Source organism: Protopterus annectens, chromosome 1.part0, assembly GCF_019279795.1.
Source record: "Protopterus annectens isolate FY-2018-M chromosome 1.part0, PAN1.0, whole genome shotgun sequence".
In the NCBI taxonomy this organism is placed as follows: Eukaryota; Metazoa; Chordata; order Ceratodontiformes; family Protopteridae; genus Protopterus; species Protopterus annectens.
This window is the reverse complement of record NC_056725.1, coordinates 846,782,033-846,808,924: the sequence shown is the minus strand read 5'-3', so window position 1 is coordinate 846,808,924 and position 26,892 is coordinate 846,782,033. Positions and strand designations below refer to the sequence as shown.

The following is a 26,892-nucleotide window of genomic DNA, read 5'->3' as shown; positions in this document are numbered from 1 at the left end:
CTCTTTTATAATATTCAATACTTGAAATACAGTTGGTTTAGAGTTTGAGTTCCATTTTCCAGTAATTGCTTTTTTTGGGAAGCTAACATAATTAAACTTAAGGTCTTGGTATATCTATAAGGTATATCTAGGTAGTTCAGATTCCTTAGTTGCCATTTGCTCACACAATATTTCTGATAGGGTCGAGTGACAGGGACAAATGAAGTTCAGATCCTTGGATCTAGTGTTTCCGGTGCTGTTTGTTTTGTGAATGTGCAACAAATCCATCAGGTCTTGGTCTGAAGATGCCCAGTAAGTCAGGCAAAGATCCCATTACAGCATCCTGTTGAAGACTGAACACAAACACAGAGCCTTTAAGCTACCAGTGTAGGACAAGGTATTCATACCACAAATTCTCCTGGTGAGAAATCTTTGTGGCATTCCAACTGTTGCAAGTGTCTGGTTAGACACATTTCAAAGACGGCACTGTACATATTCAGTAATAGGTCTGATGAGGTCTGAATAGAGTGGTACAACATCCTCGGACCTGGATGCCACACCTTTACCTATAAGTTGGGTGATACGGAATCATTTATTTATTTTATTTTACATTTGGGGAATATTATCCATGACTGAAAATGCAAAGTAAAGCACCTGAGACCACTTCTGATCTCAGAAGTTAGCTACATGTTTCCAGATCTCTTACTACTGGGTCAACTGCTAGGGTCATTCTATCGAGGGTGTAATTAATTTGGGTTGAGTTTTCCAAAGAGCATTATAATGCATTGTTTTGCAGTGTTTTTGGCCATGGCTTTGGCAGCAGTCATGTGTGTGTGTGTTAAACCCACTTGCAAGATGCTTGTGTCTTAGGGGAATCCAAAATAGCTCCCACTTTACAGTCATCTGTGAACTTGGTGAGCAAGAGGCCTTTGACGTTAGCCTTGACTTCCGAGAAATAGATGCCAAACAGGAGCGGGTACAGCACTGAGCCCTGGGGTACTCCACTGGTGACTGGTCTCTTGGTGGAGGTGGTCTCACCGATCCAGACTTCTGAGTTCTTGTCTGTGAGCCAGCTGGCAATCCAGCAGGTTATATAAGGGCTTGCGTCTAGCTCAGAGAGTTTGTCAACAATGCCAGAGTGAGGTATTGTATCAACATATGCAGTATACACTGTTTTGCTCTTGTCCACTGCCTTGTCCATTGGTAACCCTCTCAAAAGAAGTCTACCAGGTTAAGTAGGCATGACCTTCCCTTAACAAAGCCAAATTGGGACGAGTTCAGTGTCTGTAGGATGCCAATGTCTTTGTTTATCATTTCCATGACAATTTGTTCCATGGCTTTGTATATTAGGCTTGTTAGACTGCCCTTGTGTAGGGGAATGACTGTTGCAGTCCTCCATTTACTTGGAATGTAGCCTGTTTCAAGGCCGTACTTGAAGACTGCCTTAAGTGGTCCTAATAGGTCATGTTTTAGACTGTTCAGGAGACAACACGAGATGTAGTCGGGACCCATAGAGACGTGTTCTCGACTTTAGCGAGTGTTGTCAGCATGCCATCCTTGCCAATAGCCAGGCAAAGTATGTTGGAGGGAATTTCACCTGGTGGAGTGGGGGTGAAGTCTGAGCTGAATTTAGCATCCAGTTGATTTGCTATGTCATCCCAATTGGTGCAGATGGAACTGTTCACCACCAGTTTAGCACACTGTTGTGTGTTACTTCTAAGTTTCCAGATGTAAACGAAGAAGGCCTTCTTACTGTCCTTAGCCTGTGAGGCTATCCTGACCTCATAGTTGGCCTTGTTGGACTTGACTAGACCTCTAGGTTTCTTGTTCAGTTGTACAGGAGAGCACTTGTCTTTAAGGGAGTTGCTTTTCCTGATTCTGGCCATGAGTTTTCTTATTTTATTACATACCCTGTTTAGATGAGGATTCCACCAGTAGGGTTTGTTTTTTGTGTTTGTTTTGGGTTTATTTCTGGTAGGTAAGGCAGCCTCTACGCAGCCATTCACATGTTTGTATAGTGACTCTGTGAATACTTTTGCATAGGTGGCTGTGGTCTCAAGGTTTGGGGGAACCTTGAATTTTGACAAACTGCCACTTAATAGGATGTAGTTTGCCTTTGAATAGTTCTAACAACTGTTACTGGTTTAGCTGGATTTTCTGGGTTGAGTTTTATTTCAAATTCCAGCCCCTCTTCCCTATATTGTATAACACTATATCCCTAGTCATCCCTATTGGAAAAATCTCCTTTCTCCATTCTAGTGTTGGCTTAGTTCTTGGAATACTTTCTGCTGTGTTATAAATATAATATTCTGCATGGTTATTATTCTCCTTAAGGATCTGCATCCAAAATCCCACTCTATTTCTTGAACTCCACCCCCCTCCCCAGCCTTCATCATCACCACTTTCCATGCTGAATTATAACCTTCTGTTTGTGTTATGTATACGAGCCTCAACTGTGTAGCTCTAACATATCCTTTCAAAACAGGTAATCCTAAACCATCTTGATCTACTGGAATGATCAACTTATCCCATTTAACTCTTGCCCTCTTCCCCTCCCAGATAAATTCCTTCAACCTTTTTTTTATGAATTATTGTCCACAACTTCTCCTCTAGTTGATAAAAATATGCCTGACTGGTATACAATAAAGGGACTAAAATAATTTTCACTGCTTATATCTTACTATCCGTATCCATAAAAACAGCTTTCAGTTTCTCAATGTTTGCATTATCTTTTGTTTAGTCTCTTCCCACATATCAGTCGCCATAACAAAAGCTTTTTTAATCTATACTCCCAAAATACTTCACCTTACTGTGTCCCCATAAATATGGATATTGCTCAACCAATTCATGTGTAAGTGCATAGTTTATGTCTATAGCCTTTGTTTTATCTTCACTGATTTTATATCCCAAAAAGACTTGAAACTGTCTCAAAATGTTCTACAACACTGAGATGTCCTTTTCTGGATTCATCAGATACAAAATAATATAATCTGCATATAAATCCAACTTTCTTGATTGTCATACCAGTTATATCCTTGCATTTCTGAGTCCATTTTTTTCTTTGTCAATGGCACTAAATATAAAGCAAGTATAGGAAAAAGAACACATCGCTACCTAACTCTTTTGTTCAAACAAAACTAATCAGAAAGGTACCCTCCCACTTAAATCATTTCCTCTCATCCTTCATATATCCTTCTAATTTGCCATATTATTGTATCAGAGAATACAAATACTTTTATTGCCCTACTAATAAAATCCCAGCCTGCTCTTCTGAATGCTTTTTCTGCATCAAGATCTGCTAACTGTGGTATTTTCTTATATTCTGCATCCCTTGGGATCATCATTCTTCTACTAATGCTGTCAAATGTTGGCTTCCCCTCCACAAAACAACACTGATCCATACCCATCAAATTTGGCAACACCTTTGCCCTTCTATTAGCTAGTATAGACATAAACACTTTATAATCATGGTTTAGAATTGAAATTAGGCTAAATGAAACTGTGTCTGATGGGTCTTTATCATCTTTAGATAATACATCAACCACACCTTTCTTCTAAGATGTCTGTGCCCCCCCCCCTTCAAAATATTGTTAAGCAAAATCTTCCAGATCTTTACCACTCTCTTCCCTCCTAACTTCCAAACTTCTCTAGGAATACCAATTGTTCCTAGACTTTTCTGAAGATTAGTTATATATTACCATTTTTATCTCATCGCCTCTTACCTTAACTGTTAGTAGTTGAACCTCATCTAACTCTAACCTTGGCATAATGAAATCCTCCATAAATATTTCCATTTATGCTCTTTCTTTATTTCTACATTTCCCTTTTTATACAACTTTTCATAAAATTTCTAAAATATCTCAAACTTCTACATGATCTCAGATCATTTTTCTTGTGTAAGCTCCATAAGTTTGGCAACAACCCTTTCTACTTTCTGTTGCTCAAATTGTGCTACAAGTGTTTGTACTCTGGAGTTATCAAAAATAGTTGCTTAATAGCTGCCATCTTAAACTCATGCATATTATCTTCTCTTTGCACTCTGTATTTATGCCTCTTCTTATTCTGTGAGATTCCCTTTATTCTACAGTATTTTAACCTTTGTCAGCCTCTCTAAGTAATGCCAATTATTTCTTAACCATATCTCAATCTTTTATTTCTACTGTATTTTTAAACTCCATATTCATTTTATTCCACTCACTAGCTATAACATCTGAAGATATTTCTGTCTTCTCTAATACTGCTTGAATAATTTCCACTACCCATTCTTTAAATTTCTCTCTTTTGAACATTTGGGAAAGTGACCATGTCTCATTTTTACTTCATTATCATGCAATTTTATTTTGAATTTTATTGGTACATGATCTGAAATACTGACAGGAAGTGTGTCAAAGCTTCAATTAAATGCACATGTTCCTGTGAAATACAATTTCTATCTAGTCTAGCCCTGTTGTACCATGGAGAATAATCCATCAATTCTGACAGAGTTACTACTACTAAATTCAAATCTTCCACATCAAACATCTTCAAAACTTCTTTCGAAATCTACCTTTTTTGTTATAATTTTCTCTTCTAGGTCCCTCTGATAAATTCTCACTACTGCAAATAAAGTTCCATTCACCACCTATAAATATCCCCTGCTGAAAGCTGATTACTTTTCCCAAAGTTTTCTTAAGCTCAATAATAGCAGCGTTTGGTGTAATATAAATAAATGCCAGGGTAATCCTCCTACTTTGCCAAACCCCCTTACTAGCAAAAATCTACCAGTACTCATTTTTTTTCCTTTGCTAATAACTATTGGAGCCCCTGTTTCAATTAATATAATTACTCCATTTTTCCTTTGTCCCTGATATTCTGCTGAATATCTATCCTGAAATCCCTTCTTTGTCAAATTCACATACTCATTTCTTTCTAAATGTGTATACTACAGCACTGCTATTTGCACACTCCATTTCTTAATATAATAAATACTATTTCTTTTTGTCTATACTTGTAAAGCCGTTTAATTTCCAAGACAGTATGGATAGCATAGCCATTATAATAAAAAGCTGTTGTTCCCACCTATTATACACGGCAAGGTTTTCTGAATATGTACTTTCAACTTCAGTGTTACAAAACATACACTAATAAATAGCATGCTGATCTTTTATAGAGCTGTTTCTTCCCATGTCCATCTGAATGTATGAAACATTTTTTGAGACTTTTGATTGTAATGAAAACCCTGATACAACCCCCCCAAAAAAAACTAAAGACTTTTTTAGAACTCCCCCATCCTATGTTAACTTAGAATAGACACACAAAACTATGTAAATCTTCAAAAAATTAAGTTTAACCCTCCAGATAGGAACAATTGCCCCAAATTAACAGCTGCAAAAACAAGCACTGCATAACCTAAAATTAAAGCTACCTATGCTAAAGCATATGCTACAGCCTGTGTTACCACTTACATGGATTGTTGTCTGTTCTTTTCATAACTCAACCCTATTTTCCTTCCAGATGCGAAAAACAGCGTGTATGCTTTCAGAAAACATTTAACTTTTTATCCCTAAGAAAAAGTACATCATCCGTCTTTAAATAAACTAAAATGTAATCTGTTCTATTAAATACATTTAATTTATTAAGACTGCTAGAGAGGTTGCTGATATCCCTTATTCACTTCCCATAATTTCAAACTTAATTTTTCACTGAAATGCTTGCCATTGTTATCTCTAAATTTTGCATTTCCCTCAGCAGAGAATGCTCGGAACTCTCAAGATTAATTACTTGCACCTGCAGATTATTTTTGTAAATATTTCTATATGAAGACTAATTGCTGACTATCGCTCACAACAGAATGCATAATTGCTGTCAGCTTCAGACTTCTTGACTCCCACTAAACATCTGTGAATGGAAAAAAAACAAGCTAATATCTTTGCAGATGTTAAGAAACTTAGTATTTTTAATGTTTTCCATCATTTTGTATTATTTTTCAAGTCTACTTGCTTACAAAAAACACAGCTTAAGTCTAGGACATCAATCTAGACATTCACCCTTGTAAAATTAAGAAAAATATCTTTATTCTGCATGTAATAGAATATAATCAGTGCACATTTCCACCCCATTTCCACTATGGCAGCCCAAGATCACAACATATTACGATTAAATTTGCTTTTGCCCGGCCTTCCTTCTCTTGTTATATTGTAAAGACTTTACAACTAAAAAAACACTCATTTACTTTAATATCTTTATCACATACAGTAGTCACTGAAAATACTCCCCCACATTAAAAATATCATAGACTTCAAAACACAGAAAACTGCTTTACTGAAAACATGACATTTATATCATGAAATGTTTTACACAAATAGGAACAACATTTGCTTTACTTAGTTACTTTCTCCCATTTAGTGTTTTTCTAAAGCATTTATTATATAAAGTGGAGTATATGCTTGACAGTCCTCCCACAAATTTAACAACCTCAACAAAAGTTCAGTCTCTCTCAGTCATTTTTTACTGCAAAGCCATATTTCACAAATGGGACTGATGCTTTATAGTCTCCCATTTACTCACTAGTTTCAGTGTTGCCAGTCTTCTTCTTGTTCATCTCCATCTTCTAGCATCAAATCTGGTTCAAGTCCAAGGTTCTCTTGTTTCTTCTAGTCAACCCATTTTTTCTGTCTCAAGCATTTTCCTTTTGAACACTGGAAAAGGTTTCACTTGCAAAGTCTCTCAATGAGCTTTATTGTCAGAAGAATAAGCAGCAGAGTCCTCTTTCATTTGCTGGTTCATTTTTTGTTGGATAAACAACATTTCTTCTTTAGCTTTTTCAGCATCAAAAAATGTCTTTGATCCTCTGGGAAAAAATATTCTGAAGACAGATTGAATCTCACACCTGCCTCTCTACATTCCCTAATAGCCGATATAAAATTTCTTCTCTTCTGCCTGGTATACAGTGAATAATCATTTTCCACAAATAATCTGCTGTCTTTAATTTTTAACACTTTTCATTCTATCACAGTTTTGTCAAGATCAACATTTCCTGCTAGTATGATAGCATCTTTAATACAAGTCTTGGCTGGTTTCTCATGACCAGGTTTGGTGTATACATTCTTTGTGCCATTTCAATTAACAAATGCTGCTGTGGAATACCAGTCCAGTTGTTTACTTGTGCTTTCATAAAATTAATAGTCTGTTCCTTCCCGTTTCTTCGGCACAGCAAAAAATCTCAGGTTTTCTCTGCTCTGACTTCTAAATATATCATTTTTTTGAACAGCTCTTCTTGAGAAGTCTTACTCAGCTATCCTTTTCTCCATTTCAACCTCTGATTTTTTGCAGTTTTATCAGTTCATCTTAATATCTAAAGCTTCTTCTATTTTTCCATCCTTTTATTATTTGAGTTGATAAACTCCTTTAATGTTTCATTTATTATAATCACCTCTGAGTACATTTGATTTATTTTTCCTGTAAATTACTGGAAGCCATTTCTTGTACCAAAGCTGAAGCTTGAACTGTTTTTTGCTTAACAGCTGTGGGATTCTTGCAAGCCAGTGTTTTATCTTCACCTCTTCTGATCAATTTTCTTTTACTTTCTCTAAATTTCTTATTCTTTTCTAGCATCCAGGCAGTGCACTTTACTAGTCAGGAACATCATTTTACTCAATCTGACACTATCACAAGCTCCCATTTCTCAGTTTCTTTCTTCACATTTGGGAGAGCTGAAATTAAACTGTTAACCAGTGTGTAGCCATCTTGGAAGTCTCAAGTCCTACAAGTGCTGAGAAGGATAGACAGGCTCATCCTAGATCAAACACTGCCATGGTACTCCCACATTTAACACATGAATCTAGCTCCTAAGATATTCAGTGTATCTTCACCTCTAGGGTAATGATGGCTGTGAAGGAGCTAGACATTTAAAATAGGTCAGATTCTCTATATCAAATTGGTATGCATGTGCTGGAAGACAACCAAGCTGGATGAGTCCACTTATATCACAAAAATGTTCCTAAACGTTACATAAGCAGCATATGTTTGACCAATGTATTATTTTAGTACAGAATAGAAACACATATTTCCATAAACAGCACAGTTTGATCTGGAGATAATGCTCTCCTTAAAATTATATCTTTTAGAACTGATAAACTTCTTGAATATGTAAACTATGCATACATACATTACAACAGTTACACTGATGCATCCCCCTGTGCACCAAGATAGCAGGCCTAACAAGATACTGGCCTCCAAATGTAACTATTTCCTGTATGAACAAATATGCTACATTGGTAAAACATCTCCCAAACCAAATGTGTTTCAGTCAATAGTATTATCCAATTCTTATAACTGCTCTTTCAAAAAGAATCAGAAAAGTCATATATATTGTTACAATAAAAGTTCCCATCTTACTAGCATGATAAAAGCCCTTTATATCCTTAGACCTTCTATTAATTACAGGATATGCTACTGTGAGCAATTGCAGTCTTTCTTGCATTTTGTGCCCCTGTGTCTTGTGAACTTTTTCTTAAAAATGTCATTAGGAACTCTGAAGTGATGTATGACATGCACCAATAACTGGCATCCCACAGACCTTCCACTGTCACAGTCCAGTGTTTACTTGTACTCATTTTCCATTAGGGATAGAATGACTTCTGCTCAGGAAGAAAAATGCAGCACTAGTCTAGAATATATTATGCAATCAAAACCAGTAAAGATGAGTAAAAAAAAAAATGTATATATTCCTACAGAAAACAGCTTTTGTTTTGGAAAATGCCTAGGCTCCAACTCCGTGGTTTGCAGAAGGAAGAGAAGTGGGTCAAATTCTTCATTGAACTGCACTAAAATTACTGCGTGGATAAGAAGTCTTAGGTGTATTGTATAGCTGAACATTCTGCTGTCTTTGTCTGAAAATTTTGTGATGAAGTCTCAAAGGTGGAACTTGAATTATGGCCTTTTATAAATAAATACCAATCGAAGGGGAGTGTATGCCTTTCACTGTCATGGTCTGATATTTTGCACTATACTCTTTTGTGGGGTCATATATTTTTTTCTATGGGCTGACTCTACACATCCAGTCTAGAATATATATCTTCTGAGTTGTCATGGCACCAGAAGTAAAAAATATTTCACTAAAAGAATGATTTCTCTTCTCAACTATAATATAAGAGAGTCTAAAACATCATGGCTTGAAATAACAGAATAGTCAAATTCAGCTGTACTGAAATTCGATAGGTAGCACATTCTTAGGTCCATTCTACAGCTGAACATATTGCTGTCCATTTTTTTCCAAGTCCTTTTCCACCTCTCATCTGCCAGCCATCAATCCTTCCCCAATTAGATTGTAGTACATTTGTTCACCAGTACTAGGGTGGCGACAACCATCTGGGGGGTCATTTTTCAGGTAGCCATGAGCATGGTTTGTTCTTCTGCTTACCTTTTGATAGGTTCATAGGTATATGTCAGACTAATGACCACAAGGGCCCTTACAAGCCTAATCAAGCTTCCCAAATGTATCCAGCAAGTATTTTGTGCCCTAGAGGCTATGGTTATTTTCAGGGGTATATTTTAATGGGTATATGCAAGTCAGAGCATGGTTGATCAAGCATTTACAGGCTACTTCTGTCCATTAGAGAAACAGGTAGCAGGCCAGGGCTGAAGTTCCAATTCCCATCCACTAGCCCAGTTTAAGCTTGAATATAGTTTGGGAACAGCTCTGCTTCACCTGGATGGGAAGACTGTTCAAAAGAAGGGGAGTATTCTCTGAGACATATAACTGTTCCCCAAACAAGCCCTATTTATGCTGCAGGCAAAGTTTAGTCTCTGGATTGAGGAGTTCTGAGGACATATTTTTATATGGATGAACAAAAGGTCCATTAGATTGGGATCCAAGCATGCCTAGTATACCAGGCATAGACTGTCCCTCAATAATCTATCAGAGACATTGTATGGGATGGGGCTTTGAAATGATCCTCAAGGGCATGTTGTTTACTCCCTGTATTCTTTTTGTGAGAAACCTCTGGGGATGTTCCAGTTATTATATGTGCCTGGTCAGAGTCATACCAAAGGGGGAGTCATACTCAATAATGGGTCTGAGGATGGCTGTATATAATGGAACAATTACTTCTTTGGACCTGGATACCATACCCTTATTTATAAGCCAAGCAACAAAGAATGATTTCCTTACTAACTTAGAAACATGTTGGTCAAAAGCCAGGTTACTGTCCACATATATCCTCAAATCCTGACTACTGTATCTGCTCTTAAAGGTGTGTTGTCATTGAGGTAGATTCCTGGGATAACAGACCTTCTAAAAGGTACTATTATGCACTTCTTCCAATGCTTCTGTTAAAAGTTATTTATCTGTGTTGGTCCTTCCTGGAGGATGTTAGTGTTTTGTTGGGATTCTAGTGTGCTGGGAAAAACAGCATGCCCAATACACTAGGCATAGGTGACTCAATAGTGAGGCATGCTGATGTCCCACTCACTAGGTTGAATAAGGAGAAAGTAACAGTCAGCTGCTGTCAGGTGCCAGAATCCGCCACATAACGCACGCACTCAGGTCCATCAGCAATAGGTACAAATATGACTCTGCCATTGTACATGTGGGTGTGAATGACCTGAGATGTACCTCCCTGGACTACATGAAAAAGGACATGGAGGGCTCGGATTATGTAGCCCAGGTGGGTATGACCCTAGCCCTGAGCAGCCTCCTACCATCACCCAGAATAATACCACAGTACAATCAGAAAATGATCGATTTCAACAACTGGCTAAGTTTCTGGTGTCATTCTAAAGGGATACAGTATCTGTCTGCCTGGGATGACATGAGTGACAGACTTTGATGCTTTGCCAGAGATGGCCTGCATCCATAACCCCTGGGCTTCTGGATATTGGCCAAGGTTCTTGCCACCCCTATAGTGCCTTTTTAGGTGGTGTTCCAAAGACCAGATTACCACCATAACAGCTACACATAAATGCAATCTGAGGGTCATGCTGCTGAATGCTAGAAGTCTAAATCTCAAAATGCACTCGCTTAAAGCACTCCTTAAAATAGAGAACATCGACGGAGAACATCGACATTTGTGCTGTAACAGAGACCTGGTTCAAGGCAGCAGAAAGCACCCCTGCACTACCAAGCTATAACTCATTCCACACCTTTTGGCCCCAGAACTTAGACTGAAGATCCAAAGGTGGTGGTGTTTCCATATCCATAAAGGATGCGCACATCTCCAGACTGGTAGCCCAACATAACACATCATAGATACTTCAGGTGCAGCTAACATTGGATAAAACAGCGATTCAGGTCGCAGCCTGCTACAGATCCCCAACCATTTCCCAAGACTCAAACTCCACATTCTTAAGCACCCTAAAGAATATTAGGGTCCAGCCTAACACTCTCATACTGGGCGACTCCATTAACTGGGAAAACTACTCATATACCAATACACTTGCCCAACATTTCCTGGAATTCATTAATTCCAATGCCCTGGACCAGCTTGTTCTGACCCCACTAGATGTAGCAACATCCTTGACCTGGTCATTACTAACATGGGCGACCGTTGCTTTACACCAATAGTCAACTCCTCCCTGGTTAGATCCAACCATAAACTAATTACATTGGAAATCCAAATCCCTCCCACCCGGTCCGCAAAGGTAACCACCATGAAAAAACTCCAAATCTAACTTTGGGCTCCTAAAAACAGAGGTGGCTAACTTCACAGCACCCATGCAAATGGAGAACAGTTGCATGACCGCCAAATCAAATCATACACCAACCAAGACACTCTCCTCCAAAAAAAGGAAGCCAATCTGGTGGTCCCCTGCCATAAACAAACCCTGCAACAGAAGGAGAAAACTGATGGAGAATAAGGTGAAGTCCCAAGACTGGAAAAACTCCCTTATCAGCCTCAACAAAAAGCTGAGATCCCTCATCAATTCCTCTAAAGTTAGCTAAGAAAACAGAATTGCAGCAGATAATAAAGACAACCACAAGGCCTTCTATAGTTATGTAAAGAGTCTCCATGGCAATACCCAGATTTGCTCTGAGCTACTACATGATGGTACCTCCTATACCGAGCCAACAGATATTGCCAATATATTGGCCGACAGATTCAGTGGCAACTTTACCACTTTCTCCTCCACCAAAGGACCAATCACAATACCAGTAGATTGCCAGGCACTCAGTATTACTGCTGCAGAGGTTAAAACGGCACTGTCCAAGGCCAAGAATACAGCTTCTATGGGACCTGACAATATCCCCAGCTGTGTTCTACATACACTACAGAGTGAACTGGCACCTCACCTGTGTGCCCTGTTCAATCACAGTCTCACCTCAAGCTTTGTCCCTACCAAATGGCGCACTGCCACAGTCATCCCTCTCCACAAAAGAGGAGCAACTACATACCCTGGGAACTATTGCCCCATTAGCCTGACGAGTCTGATATGCAAAGCTATGGAACTCATCATCATGGACCTAATAAACAAGGATATAGGGAATCTTCAAACTCTGGATCCCACACAGTTTGGTTTTGTGAAGGGCAGATCATGCCTGCTCAATCTGGTCGACTTCTCTGAGTCAGTCACCAGAGCTGTGGATGAAGGCAAGCTAGTTCATACAGCCTACCTTGACCTGGCCAAAGCCTTTGATACCATTTCCCACTCAGGAAGCATAGAAAAACTCACTAAGCTAGGCAGATAGAACCTACAGTGTGAAAGTAGCTGACTCCAAGTCGGATTGCCGACCAGTCACGAGTGGAGTCCCTGTTTGTTCCTGGGTCTTCTCCTGTTTGGTAACGACTTCTCTGAAGTCCAGGCCAACACAAAGGGACTTTGGCTGACAAAGTTCACAGACGATTGCAAGTTAGGAGCTATTATGAACTCCCTAAGTGATGCTGACATTCTACAGAAAGGCCTCACCGAGACCAATGACTGGTGTCAGAACCATGGCCTTAAGCGCAATGCCAAAAAATGTGTTGTCATCCCCTTTGGGAAAAAACAGGTTCCCATGAATTACCACACCGATGGTAGTCCACTGAACACAGAAGGTGTTATAAGAGATCTGGGAACACAGATTGACAGCAACCTCTCTTTTGACCACCACATTGCCACTGTGGCCAGAAAGTCTTTCTATGTGGCACATCTCATTACTAAGGGTTTTGCATCCAGGAAGAAAGAGGTCACAGTCTCCCTCTACTCTTCCCTCATTAGGCCAATTGAGTACAATGCCCCATTTGGCATGTACCTCACTAGACACCTGAACAACTGGAGAGGCCGCAAAAGTACCTCATAAAGAGGATCCTAGACCTTAAACACGTGTCCTATATGGACAGACTCAAAAAACTCCAACTATTCTCTGTCTCATATCACCTACTTAGAGGTAATCTCTGCTTGACTTACAAAGCCATGTCTGACCCAGCTCTGTTAGAAATGCTACATCTAAAGAAATCCCAATCCTTCCGCACCACATGCTCCAGAGACCTCAACCTCATTACCACAATCAACAGAACAAGCTGGACGGACAGATTCATAACCCAGAGACTGCCCATGCTATGGAAGATACTTCCCGTACATGTCAAACAGAGCACCTCACTGGCCCTCTTCAACAGAAATCTTGATGAGTGGGTGGGAACTAGAAAATTCACCCCGGGGATCACTCCAGTGGCTCTACTTGACAGAGGCACTAGGGAACTAAGATCGGGTGGCATGATGCCAGGGTAATCCCATGGGCTAGGCTTGTAAAGGCTCCAGGGCCATTAGCCTAGCACACACCTATGAACCTATGATTACTCCTAGCTTGCAATCATCAGCAAATTTGGTTATCCAAAGACCCTTAACATTGGCTGTGACTTCTGAGAAGTAGAGGTCAGCACAGAACCATGAGGGACTTCACCAGTGACGAGTCTCTTTGTGGAGGTGGATTCCTCCCATCATAACTTCTTGGGTCCTATCTCGGACCCAGCTGGCTATCCATCATAAGACATTGTGATGCATGCCTAATTCTGCAAGTTTGTTTACAATATCAGAATTGGGCATTGTGCTAAATGTCTTGAACACATCATGTGAGAGATTCTGATTGTCATGGAAATGGGGAGAACCTGAGCAGACCACTGAACTGCCAGGGTCCAATGCAGGACCAGCATGTGATATCTGGCAACAGGCACTAGCTAGACAACAGCCGCCATTGAACCTAGTGCTTGCAAGATTATGTGGGCTGTGGGATGATCGAACTTCAGCAACTGATTGACCTGGTTGCGAATAATTTGAACTCACTGGGGAGGGAGCGCTGCAGTCTCTGACACCGTGTCTAGAAAAACCCCAATAAACTCTGGGCTCTAACATGGGGAAAATTTTGACTTGGAGAGGCTGACTATGATGCCAAGATCATGAAAGAGGTGGAGGGTATAGATGGACACCATAGACAGTTGATGCCTCATGGGGGCTGTGGGGAGCCAATCGTCCAGGTATGGAAAGACCTGGAATCCTTGCAGTTGGAGATGAGCCGCCACCACTGCCATGTATTTGGTAAAACACCCAGGGGGCTATGGTGAGTCCAAAAGGCAGGGCTCAGTACTGGTAGGCGACTGGCCCCTAACTGAAAGAGCAGGTATCTCCTGGAGTGTCTGTTTATTTTGATATGACAGTATGCATCCTTGAGATCCACTGAGCACATCCAATCATCCTTGTGCAGAAGAGGCAGACTGGACAGTACAGTGACCATCTGGAACTTGAGCTTCTTGACTGACCGGTTCAACTCGCTGAGGTCCAAAATGGGACATAGGTCCTTGGTCTTTTTCGCCACCAAAAAGAAGCAAGAGTAAGTTCTGGACCCTCGCTGTCCTGTTGGGAAGTTTTGGATGGCTCTTTTTAGAAGAAGGTCTAGGACCTCGAGATATGGGTCAACTCTCTTTGGCGGGGTGGAACATCTGGGAGAGATTTTGGAATTGGAGGGAGCTGAAAAAAGGGTATAAAATAACCCCTGGGAAATTGTCTTTAATATCCACTGATCTGAGATGATTTGTCCAGGCTAGTGAGTGAAGGGAGAGTCATCCCCCGACTACCTCCATGGCAGGACAGCTAGGCAGCACTTCAGGAGCGCTGAGTGGGCTTCTCCAAGAAGAGTTCCTGAGAGCCCTGGTTATGCAGACCCCTTCTCCCTCTGGGGTGGGTTCTGCCATTGAATCCCTTACTCCGGCCAGTACAAGAGGATTCCTCTGGAGCATCCTGGAAGGGGGACAGAGTCTTGTGGAACCAAAGCTACTTAATGCCCCTCTGATTCTTGGAAAAGGATCATTGGGGAGTAGAGAACTTGATCCCCACTGCGAACAGAGTCTTCCCCTCTTGCTCACTGTGGGTCAGTGTCTCTTTGATCGAGGGACCAAACAAGGTAGACCCGCCAAAGGGGGCATTAGTAAAAGATGCCTTAAAGGATTCTGCAAACCCACAAAGGTGAAGCCATGCATCCTGTATAATGGCAATGCCTGTGCCCACTGCTCAAGAGGTGGCCTCCACTGCATTGGAGATTAACTTCCCTGGCTAATGCTTCAATAAAGTTGGAGTGGATAGCTTCAGAGAGACCAATTTAAGATTCTCTGGAGGCAGCAACTCTGAAAGGGAGGTGGTGAGCTCCAAGACAAAATCCCTTTGAAGCCGGGTAAAATGTGCCATGTAGTTGGTTGCTCACAGTCCAAATGTAGCTGTGGCAAACACGTGCTTCCCAAAGAGGTCAATCGCCCGAGACTCCCTGTTTGGGGGATGGACCATGGAGCTCTGTTTGGTGAACTCCTTCTTTGTAGCTGTGGCATCAATGGGGATGCCCTTACTCCAAAAAGTTTTATTCTTTGGGGGACTAAGAAATCTGTCCGCCTTTTTGGAAACTGGTTCCACTGTGTCCGGTTCCTTCCATGCCCTGTCGCCAATAGGTTCTACAAGCTCGGCGGTGGGGGGGGCACACCCAGGTAGACGATGTGCCCCATCCTGAAGGCCTTTAGGAACATGGATTCCTCTGAAGATGGGGTGAGGGAAGACCAACCAGCTCTTTGATTTAGAATTTCAACGATGTCCCCAAAGGACACGTCCTCAGAAGGAAGTCTGGGGGAACCAGTCTCCCTCCTTGAAATCCATGTCCTCAGTGAGGGACTCACTAGGGGAGTCCAAGTGCCTCCTTTTGCACGTCCTCTTCTGAAGGGCTCCCCCCACTGTGGGTTCTGGGGAGGACTTGGGAAAAGGCAGGAGACCCCGAGCGGGGTAATGCACATCTGAAGGCATTCAGGGGAAGGCTTACCGTGAAAGGATGATGAGGGCTCGCCATCTAAATTCGTGAGGGGGTGGGGAGGATCTAGAGATGAAGGAGAGGTAACTGCCCAGCTGAAGAAGGTCCTCTCTACCACCAGGAATGCCAATGGACTGGACAAGGCTGCCCTCTCCTATGGCTACAACTGCCCTAGAAGGAAGGAGGAACCCCAATGCAGCACTGATGTCTTCCAGACAATATCACCTCCAAGCCATCCAGTGAGAAGGCTCCCAAGGGGAAGAACTAGTCCGAAAACTCATAGTCTGACCCCACCCCCAGGAACCAGCACAGACCTCGCAGCGTCAAGGAGCAGACAGTTTCGAGGGCGGTGGAACAGAGCCCACCAGGGACCCTAATGGTGTTTGAAAGGGAGGGCATCTCAAAAGGAACTCTCTGATCCTGGTGATTCAAACCTAGGTGGGTCAGGCGAGGAGAGTGAAGTTCTGTGGATGGGGGAGACCCTTTGGACAACTGAGCCAGGGATAGTAGCAAGCCCAACTTGATTTGGGCCTTGAGAAAACTTCTCATCATCCTATCCATATCTGTGGGGAGCAGACTTCTAGAAGGTCTGGAGGATACCAAAGAATGTCCCGACCTGGCCGGAGACCATGACACTGTCCTGAGGTCTCGGGATGGAGACTGGCTCGTATGCCTTGGTTCCCTACTCTTGGACCTCGAGGGGAAGTTCTCAATGATTATCGGATCCGATATAACCTTTGGATCTGAAGACTTGGCTGGATCCAATGGTTAGTCGATGCCAAAGATGGCTCTGACAGACTGGCCGGATCCAAAGGCAGCTTGCGCACAGTCAGATATGAGGGCCTCCGAGGCTCCAAGGCCTCGGATTCGACAGACTGATCTGGGGCTCTTGGAGAGGAAGAGCCCAGATCCAAAGCCAAAGAGGTTGGGCTTGGATCTGAGGATCTGCAATCAGACAGCCTTGGCTTTCTTGAAGGGGAATGCCTCCAGGTAGAAGAGGAGGTCTTCCTTTTGGGATCCGCCAGGGGCTTAGAGGATCCCCTTTAGCAAGTCCCTTTAACAGGAGTCTATTCCTGCAATCCATGAGAGCCCTGGGGGTGAATGCGGCACAAATGTCACATGCAGCCTCCAGGTGACTCTCTCCAAGGCAATAAACACACTCCTTTTGCGAAATCAGAATGGGCATTCTCCGACTGCATGAGGAGTATATTTTAAAGCTCGAAGGCTTCTCAGACATTTTGGAAATAAAGCACACACATATGCACACACACCCAAACAACACCAGCACTATCTACAGGGAGAGACAAATATAAAAACTAACTTACTGGCAGAAAGGGAGCTAAGAGAGGGGCAGCTAAGGTAAAAAGAGACCCCTGATGAACTGCTTCTGCTTCGAGCACCGCAAGAACGACTGAAGAAAATGGTGTCAGCTGCTTCTTTTATACCCCTGACGACCTGACGTCAGGGAAGGCGCAGGACCCAAAACTTTGGAATTCAGGCCAACTGAGGGCAACCTGCCAGCAGGATTATCCAAATGTAATGACTGCAACAGTGAAACACGAAGAACATCACAAACTATAACAATAAGGGAAAGAAACCCTGAAAGAAATGGCAAACTACATTTATCTTAAGTCAAATCGCTTGAGCTGTAGGATACACATTCAAGCGTTTCCCCAGCAAACAAGATCTGGGGGTCATAGGTCAGTTGTTTCAGCGTTTCAATGTAAACTATTAACCATTCAAGAACCCTTATTATGGCTATTCAAGTGTTTCCCCAACAGTTAAATGTGGTTCAGAAACGGAAGAACTGAACCACCAATCAACAGCTTTCTTGAAATGAGTCATTGTTTTTACTTGTTCTAATTTCAAGAGGAACATAATTCCAAACCCTTCCTGCCCTATGGTGAAAGAAACCATAAACTAAGCAGGAACCAGTAACAGTCACACACAAAACAGAAATGGCAACATTTGTGACTACAGCTTATCAAAGTAGTGAATAACAACAGGGTTGGATGAAAATGGTTGCAAAGGACCGTTTAAAGCATGCAATGCAAGTCCATAGTTCTTCTGAAGAAACTACAAAATATCTATACAGAAACTACAAATTATCTAATATTTCTAAACCTTTTTATGGAGAAATAAATATTTAAAATCATGTTTCTCCCTTTCTATGGAAATTTCAGGAGATAATTTGTAAATACTACGTCTCAATCACTTAGTGAAAGAATTCTAGTCAAAGCCAAAAATAATGGGGGCAAAGGCCCAAAAATCAGGAACAGATTTTAAATGTTGCTCTTATACACTTAAGCAATTGCTAGAATGGCAAGTTTTGCATTAGCATGCATTTTCAAAAGGACATGAAATACGAAACTTGAATGTCTGCTACTATTTAATGACTTCAATCCTCAACTGTTTGCCAGAAAAACCCCGAGTTTAACAGGAAGTGACTAAATATATGAGGCAAAAACCTGAACATTCTGCAAAACTATGCTGGCAGAAATTAAAATAAACTATTTTGAAGTGGACCCTGCCTAAATGAGATGTGAACTGTTAGTGCCTGTAGAATAAGGCCGGCACACATATCCACTGCAGCTGTGACCAGGTAGCATACATTATGTGGATGGCCCACCACATCTCAGGGACTGCATATTATGACTTACCTTAGACTGTCTTCTGAAAATGATACATATTCGTATTAAAACACATGAAAATGGGGCAATTATACCTCAAAATGGAGGAGTTCACATGTACTAGACTACCTTCTTACAGGTGATCAAAAGTACCCCAATACTTCGTATTTCACTTAGAGCTTATCTTTACGAATGCACTGTTAGCCTTGTTCACCCCTTTACAAGTGCTCAGTAGAATTAATGTATTTGCCTTATTGTACTGTTCTTGTTGCCCAAGTCATGATTAAAAAAGATCAACCCATTTGCTCAGCTAGTGAATTAACAAATACATTTAAATGTCCTGTCTCTGTGGCACAGAGTGAAGCCACAACTACAACCCAGATGACCAATGTTTGACTACTGTCAAAGGTACTAGAGAACAGCTGGGTGAGGCATAGTGAGAGAAAGTGTCCAATGCTGGCTCAATTACTGTGAGAGAAGGAATTTGCGGTTCTGGTTAGCCAATCTCCTCCATGCAGGCGGAGGTCTGCAGGTAACAAATAGGGCCGCAGACTACGGATATGGCTCACACAGGCAAAGATTTCCTATGGAGAAAAGCATTTGGTGACATGTCGCTCATCTTTTGTTTTCTGTGGGCTACTGACACTCAGGGAATTTCTCCTCGAGTCTGTGCAGGGAAGCAATGTTCAAGTCAGCCATTAGTGGTGTAGGGTCAGGTCCATAAGCAGGAAATGTCATGATGGCTGCCAGAAAGCTGGCTCTACTACAATCTGTTCCCGACTCCCAGGGAACAAATGGGCCAGTAACAACTCTTGCCAATAAAGGAATGAACAGCTCAATAGATCGCAGGGAACTGATGGTCAGTTGGCTGCAGGGACAAAATTAACACAGAAATACACACAGGAATTTAAAATACCATCTAAAAAGACTTTAATGTCACACAGACATGTAAAAGGAATGAAATCACTTAACAAGGCTGTGCTCCTACACTGGCCCTGAAAGGAAGCACTTGTACTAAGTTTGTTTACTTAGCTGCCAAATACACAATATCAATTTTAACAGCTACAATCCTGTTACATTAAAATATCATTCTGTACTGCACACTTAAATGAACAGAAGAGTGTTGCTGTTATGTTATGGGTAAATGGATTTTTCAAACTGCAAAGACATGGATCGAATGAAAGCAATAAGGATGCAACAAAGTAAGTTCAAGTACATATCAACAGCATTGTATTAATACCTTCTCCAAAGGCATTTTCCTGTAAATGTAGCTCAACATGTTCCTGAAGAATCTGACAGTTTGCACAGATTAAGCTGCACATAGGACATTCATACAACTTCTCTGTCGAATTACCTAAAACAGAGGATGGAAGAAAACTATTATTTTTTTTAGAATTAATCATACATTTTTGACTGTCCGTGAAATGTTTATTAATGTGTACTTAAAAGTGGGACTTTTAAAAAAAGAGTCAAAACTAAGTTTGTTTGCATATATTCACACACACACACACACACACACACACACACACACACACACACACACACACACACACACACACACACACACACAAAGTTAAACATAAATTTGAATAGATGTTAGGGAACTGATGGTCAGTCAGCAGCAGGGAACAAAAAACATAAATGCATACACACACACATACACACACACTTGGCTGGCACTATCCTCAAATCACAGCTACCAAGTGGCAAATTTCACTGTGAAATGTAAGATCCTGGTAACATGCAATGGAACGAGACTCATGCTTAAATGTAATGTACAGAAATACATACAAAGGACAGAAGACTGTTGATGTACAATGTTCCCAAAGCCAAAGTCAAAATGTCCTCATCCAGAAGTCTACATTTTCCTGCCTTATACAAATAAGTCTCAAGTCTCACGCTTGTAGAAAGTGTTGGATGCTCACTCTCAAGTATAATGACGGTAATAATTAAAACTATCCTTTCATAAAACCCTCAACAGAAGTTTACTTTAAAAAAAGTGGATCTTCTAAGTCCACTCAAATATGCACTCATAAATAATATAACAAGTGACAAGGCAGACCAATTCCCCATTTTCAACTTTTTCAGTATAGACTAACAGAAGCATATCAAGTGAATAATGGCCAAGTGGTCTAATGAAAGCACTTGTCCAAAATGTGCATTTGCCAAATGGGGTTGCTGCAGTCACAATTTTGCATTTGTCCCACGGTACAGCAAGTTAAGTCTGGGATGTGGAGGATAAATCCTATTGCATAACAGTGTGGAGGACATGCCCACTGAGAAAAGCAGACTGGTGGAAAAAGTGAGAATTTGTTTTCAATGAATTCATTTTTTGAGGAAATGTCAGGCATCCCAAGAGAATGACAGACAGTCAACATACCAGTGTCACTCCTAAAATAAGGAAACAAGAGTACTCCTGCTGGGTAAGAAACCAGACACATGTGATACCCTACAACTGCCAGCTACTAGTAGAATGAGAATAATGTCAGGGCTTCTAAAGGGTTGTTGAGATGGTCAGCCAAAGCTTCATTAGGCTTACTAGACTACACTGCTTCTCTGGGCATCTGACGTCCTGCATTACTGTGGATCAAGAAACAGGAGTCTGAACAATTTATGCAGACAAAGCTTCTGCTACTGCAAGCAGTTGCTACATAGGTTTTTAAACTTTAGAATGGGCGTACCTTCATTGAAGGTTGTGCGTCAGGGCTGGCAACTCGGTACGTAAAAATCTACTGCCAATCATTAGCGGACCGGAGTTTCGCTGTGGCGACCCCTAACCGGGAAAAGCCGGAAGATACAACAAGAGTATATTCAGTCCACCAGTGTGTAGAATATACAGTACTTTCTGGAGATAGATCCACCATCTTTACTGATCCTCATCTCTATAATGCTCTCATATGAAGGTAATGAGGTGTGAAACTCCTCACTGCTGCCAGCTGACATAGCGACATTTAAGAAAAAGTCTCAAAATACAAAACTTCAAAATCTAAAGGGAGATAATCCACCAATACTGGTAAGATGAAATGAAAACTTTTTCAAACAGTTGCCAATTCATTTTCTATACAATATATAAGCGTAACGTATTAAACAATTTAAGTTACGTTTCCATTTAAACAATTAATTAAAGAAATAAGTTAAACAAATGAATTAAAGAACGTGCCTTCTCCAATACAATACAAAACAATATTATAAAACTATGTTAATTATGCTAACAATTGTCTGAAGCTTCTATTCGATATTGCTCAATGCTGATTGTTTGATTTTATACAGCAAAATATATAGTATGTTCTGAAAAAGCAGCTTAAATATATTAAAAACATGTCTGACAAACTAAAGCAGCAAATCATTGTACTTCTTCAACTAAATGTGTTTTTAATACACCCAATCTACGTAATCAAATTACGTACTGTATATGTTACGCATAGGTTAAGGTGTTACAAACACAAGGTACAGGGTTTGAGTCTGTTAGCTTAGTACTAACCTATGTGTATATGTGTATGTGTATGTACTGAAAATCACAGTAACGTTTAACTACACTGAATCATAGTCTGTCATTCAATGTACCTCAGCACTGGAAATGTGCTACAGGAAAGTAGACAGCACAGTTATTTTTTTAGCATGGTGCAGGAAGCACAACCCCTTGGGCTGATGAAACTATTGAATAAAGAAGGATCACTTATCTTACCCCACCCCCAACACACATACACCCAACACCTTCACCCTAAAACTTCATGTTTCCTTTTCTGCTCCTACTTGGCTTCCTTCTTAATAACCCCGTTAACTTTAGTCAGCTAGAAATTCAATTACATTTAGCAAACTTGTACAACAGCCATATGCAGAAAAAAAAAAAAGAAACAAAGCTGGCCAAAATGTACTTCCATCAAATACGATCACTGCAACGGGATGCTCAGTTAGTCAGTTGTGTAATAATCTTCAAGTTTTCAGTTTAAGTGTAGTGGGGACATAGCTCCTGCATAGTAGTGTGAGGCTTTGCTCCCACAAATAGCAATACTTCAACATGGCATTCAATTCAAATAATTCAGAGAACACTTCTGCCAAAAAAACACGATTCACATAGATCAGCAAGTTAACTGATTTTTGCCCTAATTGCCCACCAACCATGAGACGCTCCCCTGGACTGTGGCATAATCATTACTTCTACACAAGTCGCCTGTAACCAAATCACACTGTGCAGAGAAGTCCTTGTCTCTATAAGTGATCTTCCCAGCAGGCCTCACTCTCAGGTAACATGCTTCAGAGGCAAGAACCATTCAAAGGAGAGGCTATCATACAGGCAACCAAAGACGGTGGAATTTTCACTCTGGTATATGTGCTAGCCCTCATAACAGCCTGGTGTCCATATGTACTTGCAGCAACTTCCAGAAGCACACACTTTGTTCTTGTTTGCTTGCCAAACCAGATTGCTGTACAGTTTAGAGGAAGAGTTCTATCAGCCTAAAAAATATGTACTTACCACAATGTTCTGTGTTGTCCATTTTCATTTATCCTTGACATATGGGTTTGGTTCCGTTATCAGAACGGACCTGGCCGTTACTACAGCTTGCGCTAACCAAAAAACTCTCGAATTTCATCTGTATCCACAATCCCTCTGTCCCAGTTACCTCAGACTGAGTTTGCAGATTAGATACAGAGTGATAAATAAAGAAGCCTTAATGGAAGCCACAGCTGCTATGCCTTAAAGATTGTCATAAGAGTTAAGTATATTATCTCTTCCACCAAAGAGTCTTCAAAGGCCGGGACATGGAGGGAGGGGAGTCGAGGAGAATTCTTCTAGCAGAGGTTATTGCCACCAAAAATAATGTTTTCCATGACAAGTATTTTAGATCACAGTCTGCAGATGGTTCGAAGGGAGAATGTGCAATGGTTTGCAACACTAGGTTTAGATGTCAAGGTGACGTAGGGTCTTTGAAGGGAGGTTTCAAAAGTTTCCCTTTAAAAATGCCTTACAAAGTCTATGAGAAGCTAATGAACATACTTCCAAACCATCATGAAAATCTGAAATTGCTGCTAGCTGTATTTTAATGGTAGAAAGGGAAGCTCCTGCACTGAAAAGAGAGGCTAAGAATTCTAAAATATTATCAATAAAAGTGATAAAGGGGTCAATATCCCTTTCACGAGCCCAGCTGGTAAATCTCTTCCATTTACTATTATATAGTTTCCAGATGGAAGGTTTATGAGAAGCTAGGAGAACTTGGAGTACTAGGGAAGAAAGATCAAGACATCTGGCAACTAGTGGAACTGGAGGAATTGTCAGCTTGAGGTTCAGAATGTCTGGGTGAACTAGTCCAACTGGATGGTCTGGAGCTAGGTCCAGTGTCCATGGTCATTGAATTAGGTAAGGCCAAAAGAAGGGGGGACCAGATCTGTCGGGGCCAAAAAGGAGCAATGAGGATTACCTTGCTTTTCAACCAGTCCGCTTTCTGTAACAATTTTGGAATTAGCGGTATTGGGGGAAAAGCATACAGGAGTCCAGAGGGCCAAGTGTGGTGAAGAGCATCTCTTGGTGACTTCCCCAGAAGGGGTATCAGGGCACAGTAATTGCTGCACTTGTTGTTTAGGGGAAAGGCAAACAGGTCGCAACAAGGCTGGCCCCACATATGGAAAATCTTTTCTGTCACTTCTGGATTGAGAGACCACTCATGAGGCTGAAGGATACATTTGCCCAGTTTGTCTGTTATCACACTGGAACTCCCTGGAATATGTGTTGCTATAAGAAAGTGGTTGGAAGAGATCTCCCACTACCACACTCTGAGTGCTTCTCGACAAAGGGGGTACGATTTGGTTCCTCCCTATTTGTTGATGTACCAAACTACTTACATATTGCCTGTTTGAATCACAACAGTTCCCAGAGAAAGAGCAGTTTGAAAGGCTTGCAGTGCTAAAATCACTGCTCTTAGCTCCAGAACACTGATAAGCAAGTTGGCCTCTAAGGTGGATCAGGTGCCTTGGACAGTCTTGCCCAGAAAATACCCCCCATCCCATCTGGGAGGTGTCCATAGTTACTATGGCCTTGGGTTCTGGAAGGATTGAAGAGGCGGCACAGGAGAATTTCTTTGAAGTGAATCCACCACGCTAGATCCCTTCTGCAATGACTGGTGATCAGAATCTGGTCTGACGTGGGTTGACAGGGCAGAGACCATTGACAAGCCAGCAGCCATTGTGGAATGCTAATGTGATATCTGACTAGGGGAAAAAGAAGTTATGTCTTACCATAACATTCCATCTGTATTGTTGATCCTCGTTCAGTCATTACATATGGGGTATTGGTTCCGACCTCAGAACAGAGCCGACCATTTTCCAAGCTCGTGTCAACTTCAAACTCGAGTTAAACTCTTACCCACAATCCCCCTCTCCCTGTTACCTCAGATTGAGTTTGCAAGTCAAAAGAAGGTAGAGGCTACCTCTGGTCAAATAACCTAAGAGAACCAGATGGTGAGGTCCACTAGAAGCCACAGGAGGGGGAAGGAGGGAGTGTCATAATGACTGAACGAGGATCAACAATACAGATGGAATGTTATGGTAAGACATAACTTCTTTATCTGATATTGTTAATCCTCGTTCATTCCTTACACATGGGACAAGAGTCCTCCGCTACCTCTATTCCTGGGAGGCTCTCATGGAACGACATTCCTGAGCACCACAGAACTGAAAGATGCTCTTCCCCTGGAGGCCAAATCCAATTTGTAATGATTGATGAAGGTATGAGGCATAGCCCAAGTTGCAGCTGCACAGATGTCATGTAAAGAAGCTCTGGCATGGAAGGCAGCAGAAGTTGCCACCGACCTTGCTGAATGAGCTTTCATGGTAGTAGGCAACGAGATATTATGTTGTGTATAAATGAAGGTCACACAGTCCTTCAACTATCTAGCTAATGTGACCTTAGCAACAGCAGATCCTAATCTAGGTCCACAAAAGGCCAAAAACAACTGGTCAGATTTATGAAAAGATCTAGTCCTGTTTAAATAAAAATGGATTTGCCTGTTGATATCTAGGGTATGTAGGCAATACTCTCCTCTGTTTGAATGATTGGGAAAGAAAACTGGCAATTCAGTGGTTTGATTAATGGACATTTCGGAGATCACTTTTGGCAGAAATGATGGATTAGCTCTCAAAGACACTCTATCTCTATGAAAAATCAAGTATGGACTCTTGATACATAAAGCATGAAGCTCAGAAATATGTCTGGCAGAAGTAATGGCGACCAAAAACAAGGTTTTCTATGACAAATGCTTGAGGTCGCAAGAAGAGGCTGGTTTGAAGGGTGGCATTGTCAGAGCTTGTAGAACTAATGATAAATCCCATGGTTGAATAGGTTCTATAAAAGGTGGTTTCAGATGATTCACACCTTTTATGAATGTCTTGCACAATTTGTGGGACATAAGAGAGGAATCTTGGACACCCTCATGGAAATTAGAAATTGCAGCCAAATTAACTCTAATGGTAGACGCCGATAGTCCCAATTGGAAAAGGTCAGCCAGATAGTCTAGTATCATCGACACTGGTGCTGAGAAGGGATATACTTGTTTATCTTTCAGCCAACAGGTAAATCTTTTCCACTTGCTCAGATAAGTAATTCTAGTGGAAGACTTACGAGATGCAATGAGAATGTCACGTACTGGTAAAGAAAGATCATTCTGCCTGGCAATTAAGGGAATTGGAGTAGCCAGGCTGTGAGCTTCAGGCTGTTCAAGTTGGGATGAATAAGGTTCTGTGGATGTGAGATCAACTCCGGGGTTGGATGGAGAATCCATGGCCGATTTAGTAGGTGAGGCAAAAGGAAGGGGAACCACATCTGTCAAGGCCAATATGGTGCTATGAGGATCAACTTGCTCTTCAACCGACGGGCTTTCTTCAGAAACTGGGGAATGAGAGGAAAGGGAGGGAATGCGTAAAGAAGACCCGAGGGCCAATCGTAGACTAGAGCGTCCCTGGGTGACTGTACCGGAGGGGGAATCAGGGCAAAGTAGTTGCTGCATTTGTAGTTGGTTGGGGATGCAAAGAGGTCGCAGCAAGGATGGCCCCAGTGGT

General features: G+C 41.4%; 1 protein-coding gene across 1 annotated transcript in view; it reads right to left on the bottom strand.

The window, feature by feature from the left end:
• The window catches only part of ZUP1 (zinc finger containing ubiquitin peptidase 1), a gene marked incomplete in the record, with an annotated part of 497,787 nt that overhangs the window by 296,070 nt on the left and 174,825 nt on the right, over positions 1-26,892 (bottom strand). Inside the window, 1 exon segment of the mRNA XM_044063659.1 lies at positions 20,084-20,197. Coding sequence (XP_043919594.1) covers positions 20,084-20,197 — 114 coding nt within the window.